The 15,994-nt window shown below is 41.7% G+C and overlaps 2 protein-coding genes across 6 annotated transcripts in view; one reads left to right on the forward strand and one right to left on the reverse strand.

Annotated features, from left to right (window-relative positions):
* LOC115572810 (TSC22 domain family protein 2-like) overlaps positions 1–3,329 on the reverse strand; it is a 34,603-nt gene extending 31,274 nt beyond the window's left edge. For 2 of the 4 annotated variants that reach the window (XM_030403270.1, XM_030403269.1), the window contains exon 1: positions 852–3,329. In XM_030403270.1, coding sequence (XP_030259130.1) covers positions 852–2,617 — 1,766 coding nt within the window. In that variant the 5' untranslated portion in view covers positions 2,618–3,329. The remainder of the gene's footprint in view (positions 1–851) is intronic. The other 2 variants (XM_030403267.1, XM_030403268.1) reach the window with 2 other exon arrangements.
* A 5,915-nt stretch (positions 3,330–9,244) lies between these two features.
* On the forward strand, positions 9,245–15,641 carry LOC115572473 (profilin-2-like). 2 transcript variants are annotated; one of them, XM_030402588.1, is made up of 3 exons: positions 9,245–9,593; positions 11,453–11,645; positions 13,901–15,641. In XM_030402588.1, exons 1-3 carry the CDS (start codon positions 9,465–9,467, stop codon positions 13,996–13,998), a joined length of 420 nt encoding a protein of 139 aa, XP_030258448.1. In that variant the 5' UTR covers positions 9,245–9,464; the 3' UTR covers positions 13,999–15,641. The 2 variants fall into 2 exon arrangements, with proteins under 2 accessions (XP_030258448.1, XP_030258447.1); XM_030402587.1 differs by having other exon boundaries at positions 9,247–9,593; positions 13,576–15,641.
* The last annotated feature ends 353 nt before the right edge of the window (positions 15,642–15,994 follow it).

Here is a 15,994-nt window from a genome sequence, read left to right on the forward strand (position 1 = left end):
GTATGACTTATTTTCTATTTTTTAGTTGCGCACAGTGTTTGTCCTACCTAAACATTCATTCTGCAACGTACAAAAGCTAAAACAGTTATTTCAGCCAATGCTCTAAAATCCTGTGTAAACACATTCCTGAGGGGAGCCTGATGGGGCTGAGAGTGGAAACCATGATATCATAAATGTGGCAACACAAAAATCAAACACTCTTTGCTGTGTTTGTATTAGAAAGTCTTTTCCGGAGAAGGAACTAACTTATTAAAAGGTCAGGCACTGATCAGGTTTACCAAGTGGCGAGGAGGAGCCTGAGGCTAATAGAAAGCTGAGCTAACTATGCACAGTAGCAACCACAACACATCTTTGGTCTGCATCCAAGGCCATCACCTCAAACATGGTCCTGGAGGGTGAGAGCGTTAAGTGGGAAGAAAGCTGCAACAAAATGCATCCACACACATAACTCAAACACACACCCTCACAGAGTTACAGGAGTCGTGTGTGTGTTTAACAAGTTGGAAGCCATGGGTGTTCTCTTCATGTGTGCTACACTCCCCTTACTTCTGTAGGCAGTAATGAGAAACAACAAACATTAAATTTCCTTCCTGTGTGCCACTTCTTTCCTCCTCTGCATTCCCCTCTCTGACACAAGGGGAAAATCCTGTTTTCAGCTGACAAACTGAATGACCAACACTAAAACGGGCACTGCCTCTCCCATGGCTTTCAACCTTATGTGATCACAGCAAATGGCCAAACATGCCGGGCTACAAGAAGCTTCTCCCCAGCTGTCTATGTGTTCAAGTGGTGTGGATAATGTTGCACAGCCATGGTGACACAGCTCAACGTTAAGATTTAGAAACGGTTACCTGTCCACATCCCCGTCGACTGGTATGTGGATCCCAAACAGGCTGTTGACGGTTGGTGCGGCGAGCTGCAGGCCCTCAGGCATGAGGGGCTTCACTGCTTCCTTCCCAGGGACACCAGGAGACTGTGCATTGAGGCCCTCTGACTTCCCTCCACCACCTTCCACATGTCCAAATCCAGTCACTTGGAGGCCCTGAGCCACCAAAGCCGCCGGAGACTTGCTGTGGGGTACCTGACCTGGAGGCAAACTGGAAGTTGTCACATTTGGCATGGCTGCACTGGAGGCACTGGGCACAGCAGCGGGCACAGTGGAGGGCACACTGGAGCTCACTGCGATGGCAGGCACATTTTGTACACCAGAGGATGCAGGGTGGAGGCCAGCAGATGCGTACTGACTCACAGTCTGCTGCTGCAAAGTGGGTCCACCAGTAAGTATGGAGCCTCCGACCCCACCCATCCCTCCAGCCTGCTGCTGCAAGAGGCTTGGGGCTGGCTGTCCGGTAGGTACAGATCCCCCTCCTGCTCCTGCAACGTCTCCAAGCTGACTTGGCAAAGGAGCCCCTCCAGAGGCTGGCGGCAAGACTAAGGCAGGACCCTGACCCACGGGCTGCAGCCCAGCAGAGAGGCTGGACACAGGGAGCGACTGGCCTGATTGCTGATAGTACTCCGACTGGCTGGTCAGGTGGTGGCCCAGCGGAAGCTGCTGCTGCTGCTGCTGCTGAGGATATGCGATGGTCTGAGCTGAAGGAGGCATGATGGGAGACTTCTGTATGTGGATGCCAGATTGAGGAAGGCCGTTTTGTCCAACAGGGAGCGTGCTCTGGGGAGCAGAAGGTGGGAGACCCCCCACTGTCGGCTGAGCTGGAACAGCTGTCTGTTTACTGCTGGAGAAAGTGGGTCGGTCTCCAATCGACCCACTGCCACCCTGCTGCCGGGTGCTGTAGTTTTGATGGTGGATTTGTTGCTGCTGCTGCGATATAGCCTCCACTGACTGCATACGGGATGACAAGAGAGAAGCATCCGCCACAGAGGCCAAGCCCTGACCTGAATGTGTTGACGGGGCGACCACAGATCCTCCTGTAAGCCCAAGCCCGCTGTCTCGGTCTGCAGCAGGGTCCAGTGTTGCACTGGCATGTCTTATGCTATCTACAGTCCTACTAACAGTGGAGCTCTCAGAGTCTTTCTCATAAAACTCTGTGCAAGTCCACCTGCCTCTTCGAAAGGGTTCTCCAGTACCATGATCGAGTTTAATGACCCTAAAACGTGAAGTGCAACTCACCGTGGAGGTGGCAGGAGGAGGAGCGGAGCTGGTCACTGCAGCAGGCTGGGATGTGTTCACTGACACACCGGCAGGTCCAGCGCTGACTGCCGGAGCAGACGGTTGCTGCATTGCCCCCGGCTGGGTGCTTAGGGGTAAACCTGCTGTAGCGCCGATCCCCCCTTGAGTTGAGCCGGACACTCCAATCTTTCGAAACTCCCCGATGGGATTGCTTGACAGCTGTTGAGGTATGTGTGACGGTGCCATAACACTGATCGCCTCCGGTTCTCCGACATTATTCAGGGCTTCTTCAGATGAACTCCTGTCACACGCAGGCTCGTACTCAGCCCGAGACATGTCATAGATTTCCGACGACACATCTTCAGTCCGTGACTCGTCTGGGTCGTCGAGACTCTCCGTGTCGTCGGTGGCACCTATAGCCGCCACCTGGGCCTGAGTCACACTGGTGATCTGAAAACAGCTCTTCTTCTTGGCCGGCATTTTCGACATATTGACAGCCTGATTCCAAGTCCCGTATGGCTATGTTTATCCTCCGTCAAAGAGGGAGGAGCTGGTTACAGCTTCTAAAGCTCAGATCATACTAAACAGCACAGTTGGATGTATTTTACTTAGCCTAGCTTTCTGTAGTCGAGATGAATCTACGCCATCCCTCTTCCTCTCTCGGTCTCCTGTTGCGTTTCATGTGCTCATAACGCAACGCCACACTTCGTCTTGCCTTGTCCAGCAATGCGGCTTCAGAGCTGGTACCAGCAGCCTCTACCAAGCTTGATCCAGAGCTTTCGGCCGGTCCGGACCGGCCTGCTAACGTCCCGGTTGTGCAGTTGTCAAACGGCCGTTGTCGCAGAGTGTGTTGCCCAGCTGCAGGAGCTACTTTACGCTGAGGAGGGCCCGCAGCCCTCCACTCTCTGAGCTAGCTAGCAAGTCAAGCCAACTGGCTGCTGCACACTCCCCCTACGTCGGAACAAGTATGTGAGACATCTTCCCGAAAGCAGTCGTTCGTGGCCGCTCGCTTCACCAGCTCAAAGTCATTCGGTGGCGACGCTCACTTTGCGGTCGAGGGAGGAAGACGCTGTCAAATTTGACGCTTTAAAACAAACGAGAATCCACACAGCGCCCACAGTTACCTCCCTCACTCAGTCACTCTTGACAAGATGGCTATGTTGTGTGCAACCGCGCTGCATCGTGGGTAGGTGTCTCGCGCAAGGATGTTTACGTACGAGGCGTTTGAGAATCTGTAACTCATGTTGCCTTCAGGTGCGGTCGGAAAAATGACAACTATTATGCGCGAACGGGTATTCGCAAAAAAATTGAGAAAGGCAACATTTTCTGAGAAAGTCGATAGAGTGGTACGTCACCTCTGCCACCTTCACTACACAAGTCTCCCTCATCTCAGACGATATAAGCAAATTGAAGATTTTTTTAACTAAAATTACCCAGAGAGTGTAAAGTAGTAACACTCTTGACTTTATAAGGATTACACATCATGTTGAAGAAATAAGTTAGCCAACCCTGGTCAGTCCTGGTCCAAAATTCTAGTGCCATCCTGTAGGTTTACTCCCTTGTTTTTACAAGCTCAACGTCCGGACTCGCTAGCTGCACGGCTAACTGAGCTAACTAGCTGACAGAAGCTACAGTTCACAACAATTAAGGATTTCTATGGTGACATGCTGTGCCCTATTTGTTTTGAGTTTTCATTCGACAGGGGGCTAATTCTCACATAGTGCACCATAAATCTCACTTTTATCTTTATCTTATCTTATAGATGAGACAATAAAAAGGATAAATAATGAACATAATAAATGGATTTAAAGGTAATGGATATAATGGCGTGTTGAAGCTCTAGCTGCTGGGCCTCTATCACCTCCCTGTTCCTTCAAATTTGGTGTGTGAGGATTTAATTAAATATATTTATTTAGGAATATATGTTAATAATAATAACAATAATAATAATAATAATAATAATAATAATAATAATAACAATAATAATAAACAACTTTATTTCTATAGCACTTTTTAAAACAAGGTTTACAAAGTGCTTTGAAAGACAAAGCAAGAATACAATTTACAATTACATAGGACGATAAAATTGCTTGCATGAAATGGTTGAAATAACAGAGGTAATGATTCAAAATTGGTAAAGTGGGTGAGATAAAAGAGATGAAAATAAATAAAGTAGGCGGAATAACAAATGTAATAGATAAAATAAATGAAATAAGACAAAAACAAAACTCAAAGACAGTTGGAGTAAAAATAATCATACAAGGACCACATCACATAGAGGCAAGTCTATAAAAGTGAGTTTTAAGAAGTGATTTAAAAGAATTTATATGCACCACAGCAGCACAAAACTGAGAGGGTTTTTTGAATTATGGGATGCCCTTCAATACAGTGCCATGAAATCAGGACCAATTTCCAATCGTTTAAGATGAAAGTCATGGCAACAAGTGATGGACCTAGTCGTGGAGCACAAGAATGTGCATCCTGTGTGAATAATTCAATGAGAATTTTCCTCTTGTCATTCCATGTTGTCAATTTTTTTCTTCTTCATAAACATAGTTGATAAATCTGCTGCACATTTCCACTTCACTACAGCTCAAAGAAGCCCAGGATTGCTTTGATTCTAAACACTACTGTACAGAATACGTTTCATTTGGCTATTTTCTTGTTTCTCTGACCATTCTACTGCATTATCGTGTTATAACCTTTTCAACGTAAAGCTCCAATGTTATTGGAGGGCACTCGAAGGCATCATCTCTCTCTTTTCTCCCCCTCCTCTCTCTCTTGGTATTTCCACATGCTGCAGTGTTCCTATGGTATGTACCAGACGTTAGTATCAGAGTAGTTCTAAAGGAACATTTCCTGAGTGGCTGAACAAGAGCTTCAGAAAAAAATGACACAGAATCTGGTAGTTCTTGTTTTGTGTGAGGCGAGGTGAGGTTTTCTTACAAGCATCCTTGTGTGCACTCTACCTGCAGAATTCTTTCTACCTTGTAGAGTCATAAAAACAGAGCATACAAATATAACTGCTGAAGGGGTAAACATGGTATCTATAAAACAATTTGATGTGCAATTATAAAGCCACGGACATTGTTCAGTTGCTTTTGCAACATTCATGTAGCTATGTAAAGCATATAGAGGCAGAAGCCAATGCTGATACTGATGTTGGGGAGTACTGGTATCAGCCAGTATGCTTGCAAACATCAGTTATGTTGCAGTTATATATATATATATATATATATATATATATATATATATATATATATATATATATATATATATATATATATAACTTCATTTGTCTGAAGTGATATCAGAGCACTGGAACAGTAAACCTTAGTGGGAATTTGATGGTTTCTAATCACAGCAGGCAGCAGACATATCAGACAACATATATACTGATACCAATAACATTAAGCATATTGTGAGGGGATTGACAAGAGCTTGATTTACCAATTTGAAGTAGGAAAACAGTGTGCATTAACTCATGGCACTGCATAACATCTGCAGCATTAAGTGAAAACATTTGGCAAATTCCATATTGGATGTATTCTTTATTCCGTTTTCTAATAGTCAAAAGTTTTATTAATCCTTTCTTTTGATAACCCTTTTATCAAAATAGACAAGGCTTTCACAAAATATATAAAAGTCATTAAAGGGTTAAATACCTGCTTTTAAGAGAGGTTTCATAGCTCTGCACCAGAGAATATACTGTGGACCAGTCATGAGTTTCTCCAAACCATATCGAACACTGCCCCTAATGGCCAAGGAGTGTATTTTTCCATTTGGAACAGTATCATGATTGTTCTTCCTTTTTGGCTTTTTTCTGGATGAACCTTGAACTCTCCATCATCTCCACCATCTTGTAGCCCTTAATGCTATTGTTTCATGCCAATTCTATGCAAGATTGGGAGGGTTACTCTTAAAATCAATGCCAATACAGTCACAAATTATACCTGTTAAAATAGTGGTAACGTAAGCCATGTATTACAATACCCAAGTCATGTAACTTGATTACTTTACGTTGCTTTTAGATAACCTCAATGACAAACATATGCCAATAAAGGCCAGAGAAATTCACTATCACAGGACGACATTCACTGAATCTTAACATCGAGTGTGTTTTCTCTAAGAACACACAAAACCTGAGTGATGTTGTGTGAGACTCATTATCATGTGTGCACATGTGCACAGTTACTGACTAGTATATCATTCTTTGTTTAAAAAGCAAGTAATCCTGTATTTTTAATGTAATTACATATTTTTTCTTGTCACTTTACCTGAATACAGATACCGTTTTCTTGCAGTGGCGGACTCAGAAAGTTTAAGGGGCAGGGGTGAAAACAATTAGAGCACCAGCACTCAAAAAGGGCACTGAAAGGGCACCATAGGAGGCATTTCATTACGTGCTGTTGACTGTGAGAGGACCCAACAGGCAGTGATGAAATCTAACTACATTTTCGACATACTACTTTCCATGAGTGTTTTCCTTTTTCTTCTGTAGCTCAGCAGGTAGAGCAGGTCGGCTAGTGATCGGAAGGTCGGTGGTTCAAATCCCAGCTCCGGGATGAGCTGAGCTGCATGTCGAAGTGTCCTTGAGCAAGATACTGAACCACAGCTTGTTCCTGATGTGCAGTTGGCACCTTGTGTGGCGGCCTCTACCATACTCTGCAACACTGCCTGGACAGCACTTTATCATGTATTAACTACCATAGGGGCATCCACTAGGGCACTGTTTTTGTTCACACAAGGAGTACCCAAAAGGAGGACAGGGCTGCCAGTGGGTTTTTTTGTATCCTAATTACGTAATCCCATTACGTGGAATCAGTTACTCCTCAAGCCTGATTATATGTCAGCAAACTAATAGCAAATACAAAGGGTCTATCGTTGATTATTTTTGTCCTCCAAAATAGACATGACACAAAAGAGACATCCACATAAATGATCGACCCAAGAACATGATAAATGTGTCCAACTGTATGCTTATTGGAAATACCATCTTGAGTTGCACACATGGATACATCAAGTCACGCGATATCTCCATCCTGCTATTGGCTGAACGGCTGAACGTGAATGACGTGTGTTGCATCCTGGTTGCGTTATTTACATATTATTAACCAGCTGAGTCATAGTCACACAGAGAAGAAGAAAATAACAGTGGCACTTTGGAGTATGGAATGAGACAAAAAAAGTTGTTTTTTTTACCCCCATGTTTTGTTGATAATGACTTTACCTCCTCGTGGTTTGGGGCCAAGCAGGGCTGAATGTTTTATGTAAAAATAATGCTATTGATTGCAAGTATTCAAGGTTTAGGGTTCATTTAATTGTCATTTTACAACACAGGGTTGTGCAATGAAATGCAATGTATAGTCCCGTTATGCTACACACACACACACACACACACACACACACACCCACACACACACAATTACATGATAAGGATGAGTTCAGTGACTTTACCTCCTCTTTTCTAAAATTACCTGTAGATTGTTCTCTGTGCACCACTCTGCATGATTCTTGATTTCCTCCTGGTATGAACTCTCATCGTTGTTTGCAATGCGGCCGATGAAAGTGGTGTCACCTGCATACTCAACAACAGAGCTCTCGTGCGTGAGACTGTATTAAATGCTGTGCTGAAATCACCAAACAGCATTCTGTTGTAGGTTTTCTTATTCACGATGTACTGTATGTGAAGACTTAGTGGAGGGCAGTAGATATGGCATCCTCTGTGGATCTGCTGGTTCCGAATGCAAACATGTGTATACGTTAGGTGGTACCCCTTTGCGACAAACTGGGAATGCACATTTGAGAAAGATGAATGAGCACAAGGCATTGTTATCCCCCCCCCAAAAAGTTTTATAATAATAGCAGAACAAATACAGCATATATGCCGATTAAACTCACATACAAACTTATGCTACAAAATGACTCTTTTATGTTTGGATCACTTAGACCTCAAACAGAGCTGATGCAGAACTTTCTCTGGCTGTCGTCAGAAGCTTCACTTCACGTCACATTTGTGAGAAATTCTCAGACATACTGAGAAAGAAGGAAAAGTCAAGTGTAACGCTAATGGGGCAATATTTAAGGATAATTTCAACCTTCAAAAACATTCAACAAATCCTGCCATTATCCACTCCCCCCTATTGCTGATGTACAGGTGGTTGACGTTCCGTAGCAGGCCAAAACTTTCTGGAGCTTCACATCAAAACAGCGTTGCAGTATTCTCCAAGACAACCGAAGTAGATGGGGACTTGTTTAAGATGCAAAACAAACAACATAATAAATGAGTAAATAAATAAATACAATGTCTCCATACAGCTGTACAGGCTAAGTGTCCAGGAGCCCAGGGATCCCAAATGGAAATAGATTTGAGGAGATAATTAAAATAGTTGGAAATAGATTTGAGGAGATAATTAAAATAGTTTCTAATCAATTTGGGATCTTCAGTGTTCCAGAGACTTGGATAACACTGTATTGGGTGTTTTTTTCTAGTGTTTCCCCCCCCCATCTACCTCAGTTGTTTAGAAGAATACTGCTGTTTTGCCGCAACGCTCCAGAAATGTTTCAAGGATTGCAAAGCTTAGTCCAACTTCCCATCGCCACGGGGATGAGTAGCCTGGACAATGACTGAATTCTACTTTTTGGGTGGGCTGATCTTAAAGTGTGTTGTCTGAGCTGCTCTCCAGGGCTGCATGTTCAGTTTAGTTGGTGACATCCAGTGTCTCTCACACAGTCATTCAGATATAGTAGGAGAAATGGCTTAACAGGCGGTGAGGAACTCCCAACCGGATTCCCGCAGGTACATTTGGGTGGTGATTTTCTTTTTGAGAGTGAGAGGATAATTCTGGAATCCATCATCCTCATCATCCACATGGCATGTTGCTCCCTGCATGCTGCTGGCTGCACATGCTTGACCTGACTGACAGCCTTTGTCGTTATCCCATAACCTGAAAATACATTCAGTGAATGAAAGATTGAATAACCACACGATTCGATCAGTAAACCCCCGGTTGGCTGTCTGTGTACCCCGGCATTCCCTCAGACAGTTGACTCTTGGCTGAGCTGATAAGTCCCTCTTTATTCCGCCGCCTGCTGCCATAAAAGCGCCGGGGAGCTCATTGTGCGGAGTGATCTGATACGGACTACACCCAGCCGCTGCCTCACTGCCGTGGCTTTCTTTGCTGCCCAGCCTTGACGTTGCTGAACGTCGGAGTGTGGGTTACATTGGAGACTCGAGATTTGTCTGCAGGGTTCCTCCCGGTTTTTGGCCGTCTCTCGTTTGGCAACCGTTGTCCCAAAGCTGTAGGCATTTTTATATAGCATCCATTTCTTGAACATGTCTTGGCAAAGCTACGTGGAGAACCTGATGGCCGATGGCAGCTGTCAGGATAGCGCCATTGTTGGGTATACGGACGCCAAATATGTTTGGGCAGCACATGCCGGGGGTACTTTCAACAATATCACGGTAAGAAGTCGAAAGGAGGTAAACAGCGCGAGGGTGTGTTTCAGTTTCACATTGTTGTTGTGTTTCACCCACGCAGAGCTCGCCGGACTTGAATAGCGCCGAGACCGTTAACCTCGCAGGGTCTAAATGACTAGCAAGCTAACGGTGTCGTGCTAGCTCAGCAGGCTAGCTAGTTTATCGGTGGCCTTTCTCGGCTATTTCCTGCTAAGGAAACGTTGCGGGACCAGACCTCGTGTGGATCAGATAAGACTCAACTCATTTGTGGCTTCCAGGCTCCATAAGGACACGAAACACTCGTACGCCGCGAGCGAGCGCTCATCGAAAATTGAAGACGCTGCTAAATTAAGCTAAGGCTAATTTAAACCCAGCTAGCGGACGGGTGTCTGACTTAAGAAAACGTGCATGCTTTTGTGTGCACGGCCGCTTTGATTAGCTAACGTTAAGCTGCTGCTTTACCGGCTACCTGTGGTTAAAAGGGCTAACTCTGGCGGACACTTGGTCAGCCATATAGGAAGCTTGCTAATTAAGAAGGCGAACGGTCAAGGTGCATGTTTTATATTTTAATCGTTTTTAATGTGAATGAATGACAATGTGGGTTTTTTTTTAATTTATTTATTTATTTTTAAATCACCGAGAGGCACTGGAGCCACTCCGCTACATAAACGTCACAATACTTCCGCTATTTACTGCAGGGATGGGATGTGAAATTGTGCAAAGTTAATACGGCGAAATTGCAGGTTTACAACCTGTATTCACAAAGCGCCTACGTTTTTAATGTCAGGCTGAAATTCTTAGTAACAGTTTCATAGCCACTTTTTTTTTTTTCTTTTAATGGGGCTGTAATGAACCCTTCAACTTACTTTTTAAGTTATGAGTCTGTCTATTCATAACTTAAAAAGGGTGATAAATTGTCAGTATAACTCCGCTTAATGTTGTTTTATTAAATTACCTTGTAATGCCTGGATATACATATTCAGATTACTGTCATGTATATCAAAGAGATGCTGGAACCACCAAAAAGCTGGAATTATTGCTGTGGGAATGACTGGGGTCAATATTTGATCTGAATAGTAACTTTTCTGCCAAATGATTAATATCTTCAGCTCGCATGGAAAACTTGATGATTATAAATTGATCCTTTTTTTAAAATGAAGAAAATGTGTGAGCCCCTTGGATATGATATTAATACAACACAAGGCAGATTCCCCTAATGCATCATGGGTAGGCAGTGTCTGCAAAAAAGGAAATTAATTTCCCCCAAAAAGGTTGAGGCACACTGTTTGATTACGGATGAAAATCTACAAAAGTGTCCCGTCCAAAAATATCTGACTGGTAACATGTAAAATGTTTGCTTAATATAATCTGAATCTAACCCTAACCCTTTATCAAATAAATGTAGAGGAAGAAAAATACCTCCTTTTTTTTTTTTTTTTAAATTGTACTTGACAGCAGTTGGGTAACTTGTACATTTCATCACTGGTTGTTCCAAAGTTTGACAAAGATTTTCACTCTTACTGTAAATGAACGTTAGTCCTAGATCTGTGTTTTAGGTCTCCCTGAATTTTTAGAATCAGTATTGGTTCTGAAAAAGCCACATTGGTCAACCCCCCACTTGTGGCTATACTGTATATTGTCAGTGAAGCCACTGTAATGAGGCTTTTTGTTTTTATTCATTAACAAAGCAGAGCCCAGTGGATTTGTTGGCATCTCACTTATGGACACAAGTTAATTAATGTACAAATTAACATTGTGCCTTTTTGTTTTTTATGCTAGTGAATGAACTACAAGCATGTTCATTTAATGTGTCTAAGGATGTGACTGACACTGCCCCAATCCTGATTTTCTGTTTTGTTTTCCAGTCTCAAGAAATTGATGTCCTTATCGGTAAGGACAGGGAGACCTTCTACACCAGCGGTCTCACTCTGGGCTCAAAGAAGTGTTCGGTCCTCAGAGACAGCCTCAATGATGAGGGGGACTGGACAATGGACATCAGGACAAAGAGCCAAGGAGGGGAACCTACATACAATATCTCTGTGGGGAAAGCTGGAAAAGGTAAGCTGTCATTATGGGTTAATCTACCTAATCTAATGGCCTCTGTTAGAAGAGCTACCACACATTTTTGTATTTATGGAAGTGCAGACTAATATCAGGGGCTTGTTTTATTTACAATTGTAACATAAGATCATCTGTCCTGGCCAAAAATATGCTGGTTCCAGCTTTTTAAATGTGATTATGTGATGCTTTTGTTTATCATACATGTCTAATTTGATTAAGTGATTTTAAAAAAAAAAAAGAAAGGCAAATTAGCTGATAATGATGTGTAGCAGTATCTCTAAAACATTCTGTTTGATTAATCAATAAATCTTAAGTAAATTCAGCTTCAGTTGCACAAGTTTGCATTTAAAACATATTTTTTTTAAGTGCGCAGAAGGAGGAATGCAAATTTTAAGCCTTAAAAAAAAACAATCCTATTCTGTCATGTTTAATACTCAATTACAGGATAATTATTTAAAACCAAGTTGCATGAATAATAAACTAGATTGATAACTGATAACACTAAATAATGACTTTATTTTAATTGCGGAGCTCCCGTTGTTGTTCAACAACTAGCCCAACTGAATTCGACCACCCTATTTAGGCTATTAAATGGTAAACATGTAATATCAGTTTGTGTAGACTGTTTTTGTATTTTCTTTAAATGACAAATGACTTGCTTTTTAAATTAAATTCATTTTGCATACCAGTACTTTGTGTTATTGTTTTATTACAAGCAGATATTGTGTTTTTTTTTTTTTTTTTTTTTTTTTTACCCATCGCTGATTGTCAGTCAATTCTTTTTTTTAATCTGTTAAATGCTGTTGGGCAGTTTTTTTTTTTTTTTTTTTAGATAGACTTGTAAGGTTCAAATATTACAGTTAAAATAGTTTGACTTTACCTGTAAAGTTGATATAAAACAAGGGTTTGCCTACTCCAGCCTGTTTGCCTTTGTGGTCCTCAATGTTTGATATTGCTCCAGTGTTTCTCATAGGTTAAGATTTGTGAGCTGACTTTTTGATAATTGGCAACAAAATACTATTGTATATGTCATTTACAACTGTAAGGGGAAAAAAATAAGAGTGGGCTGCTAAATGTTTATCTGGGAAACACTGATTCCAATCAAAACCAAACTCTTGTTTTCCTTTCATTTTCCCAACACTGCTCTATTTTTTTTTCTGTTGATAAACCAGCCATCCTCCTGCTTTGCACATTATACTTAAAAGTGTAGTGAGAACAGCACAAATTAAGTGTTTCATATTAAATTTGCACTGACGGGTGCAGTGAAATGCTACATATAGTGCCTGTATGAAAGATGGGGTACACCTTAATTAGTCCCCGGCATGTATCTTTGATATGTATTTTAGTAGTTGTCTTGATTAAGCAGAATGAGCCTATTACTGTACCTTGAACAGCGACAGTTTTCTTTGCAATTTCCACTAGCTCATTAGTGTTTTCCATCTGGTTTGCTGTTAAAAGCAGAGGTCAGCAGGAGCTGTCCTGACCAATTAAGTGCACTGATCTTACTGATGATTATAATTGCTGTATAAAAGTGGTGATACTCAACCATGTGTTAATGATGAAGGCTGTGTGTGGCCCCTGAATTGCTTGCTGGTTCAGTCATTGGCAATTCCCTAAAAAAGAAACACTAGTGAGTAATAAATCGCAAATATTTTAAAGGCTAATGTACATTTGGTGGTCATCAGTGTCACATTGTGACATGGTAAAACATAATGACGTGAAATTGTGACAATTTAATCAATTAAAATCACCTGTTGCAGTCTATGGTTAATAAAGAGGCACTGCAGGTTGTTGATCCTGTATGGCACATGGTTGAATATCCTTGGACTACACACCTCTGGTGACATTATTTCTTACTTGGAATGCCTTTCCTTTACCTCTTATTACTTTTCTTAACTTTCCCTTTTTTCTATCTCTTCTCTTCCAGTTTTGGTTCTTGTAATGGGCAAAGAAGGGGTCCACGGAGGCGGATTGAATAAGAAGGCGTACTCAATGGCAAAATACTTGAGGGATTCAGGGTTTTAATGTTTTCAAGCTCACGTAGATAAAATTTGAGGGACAAAAAGAAGAGAAAAGAAATATTGCTGTTAAGATTTCTCCTGCAAGCAGTCAAATGTCTTGGAAACTTTTAATAGCAATGAAGAGTGGTAAGATACTGTGTCACCTTTTGTTCCCCCCTTCATCCTGCAGGGGAGGGGGGGGGAAGACTCTTCAATTTTGTTCATTTCTCTTTTTTTCCTTGTGTGCTCCAGCATTGGTTTTAATCATGGGAAAGGAGGGGATCCATGGTGGAAATCTTAACAAGAAAGCACATGCAATGGCTGAGTACCTGAGGAGGTCTGGATATTAAGCAACCTCTCCACCCATCCATCAACTTAGCAGCCCACTCCCACTCACCACATTGTGTTGACACTACTTCCAGGATTAGATGGAATACAATGTTACTTCCTCCCCAGTCTACTTTTTTACACAGCCTTTTGTTTGCTCACCCCCCCCCCCCTTTTTTTTTTTTTTAAAAACCTTCCCCACTTTAACATTGTACTTCTCATGGCATGTTCATTGAAATGTTTATTAACCAAAAGTGTGCAAAAAAATGGATTGCAAAGTGAATAAAAGTGTGACACAAATTTGGACTCACCTTGTACAACATTTAGTTAGCAATTGGCTAGTGTTCCAAGGGGAAGTACACATGTAATGGTGGTGACAGTTTGCATAGTTATTATGCTTTGTGAGCATTAATAAAGATGCCAGACTTTATTTTTTTTTCATCAGCATGGGCATTTAAAAGTTGCATGCATACACTCTTTAGCATACAGATCCGCTCTCTGTCCCAGCGTAATATTCCAGCCAAAACCATCTCGTCATCGGCCTCCCAACTCCAAGTCTTCAAGCCTCCATTAAAGAAATGACAAAGTCCTGCTGTATGTGTGTATCAATTCGCCACCCTCAAGCATCAACATCTTTTACTCCCATCACATGCTTTTGCTGTTGTACCTGAATGTGGTCTTAAAAGTTAATGATGTGGTGTTGGGCTGTTGTTTGAGTGTAGTGTGCGGCCGGTCAGCATTGCTGAGGTCCCAAGATATCGTCATGACACTTCACCACATCCAGGAGTCTCAGTGGACATTCCGCCTCTGTGACAGCTCAGTCATTTGTTAGTCTGCTATCTGTAAATTTTTCTGTAAATCACTACACTCATGTTATGTGAGGCTATGCCCCCCCTCTCTGTTGGACCAACTGTCAATATAAGGATTATCAGAATTACTTCATCTTATTCTGATTGATGATTGTTGGCATCACCTGTTGACTGTAAATCTTTGAGACAACTTCAAATGACTGTAAAACATTTAACTGCTTCCTTAGACTTCAACACTACTTAAACTTTTCATCACTAACTGATTTGTTGCTAACTCCATATCCATTAACCAATGAAACGGCAATGACATTTTACTACAGTATGAATGCATTTTGACTGTACAACCAGGCTGTTGGGCCTCCAACACCTTGGAATTATTTGCCTTGTGCTTTAGTCATCAAAGGTGTATTCACAAATTGTCATAGTACGGTAATTAGAAGTATATTTAAAAGAAAAAAAATGCTGTGTACACTAAACATAATGAAAATGGTGTTGGTTGGAATAAGAACATTTGTAAGTTGTCTTGTGAAAATTTTCTGAGAATAACTGTGTATTCTGTGCCATAAAAATCGATCTGATCTGTTGCTACTACGAGTTGGATTTTTAACTGCTGCCCCGGCAAGAAGTAACTTTTAATGGCACTTTCCTAAGGGATATTTTGGCATCAGTAATCTCCAGACTTTGTGGAATATGTACAGAATTAAATAACAGAAAAATGAGTTTGCGATATTTTGTCTTTTTTTTCTTTGAGTTGGAAATTCATTCTGCCACAAAATCTGCTTTTTCAAATGCCATGAATTGATGAGACATCTTGTTTACAGACAGATCAAATAAAAGTTATTCCAACCAGAGGTAAAGCAAGTATGTCCTGTCTGTTGCCTTATGAGTAAAAAACCTGCTGACTGATTCAAGGGTTTTGATTTCTATAGCTTTAATTTGGGTATCCCTTTGGAAACATTTGATCTATGCAAACTGATTTCAGCGTGGATCTTATAATGCACACTCAAACAGAAAAACACTACACATAGGTTGTTCATTCTTGATCTAATGGATTCCATTATTTTCTAGCGTCAGAGGAAGAACAAGTTCTCTCTCCTCGTGCTTCTAACCTTTACTGAATACCATAAATAACGACCCTGCCAAATTGTTTATTTTCTAGAAAGCTGGAGGAAGATCAACCGCATTTTCAATGGGCTGTCAGCGATGACAG

Source organism: Sparus aurata, chromosome 21 (assembly GCF_900880675.1).
Source record: "Sparus aurata chromosome 21, fSpaAur1.1, whole genome shotgun sequence".
NCBI classification, from domain to species: domain Eukaryota; kingdom Metazoa; phylum Chordata; class Actinopteri; order Spariformes; family Sparidae; genus Sparus; species Sparus aurata.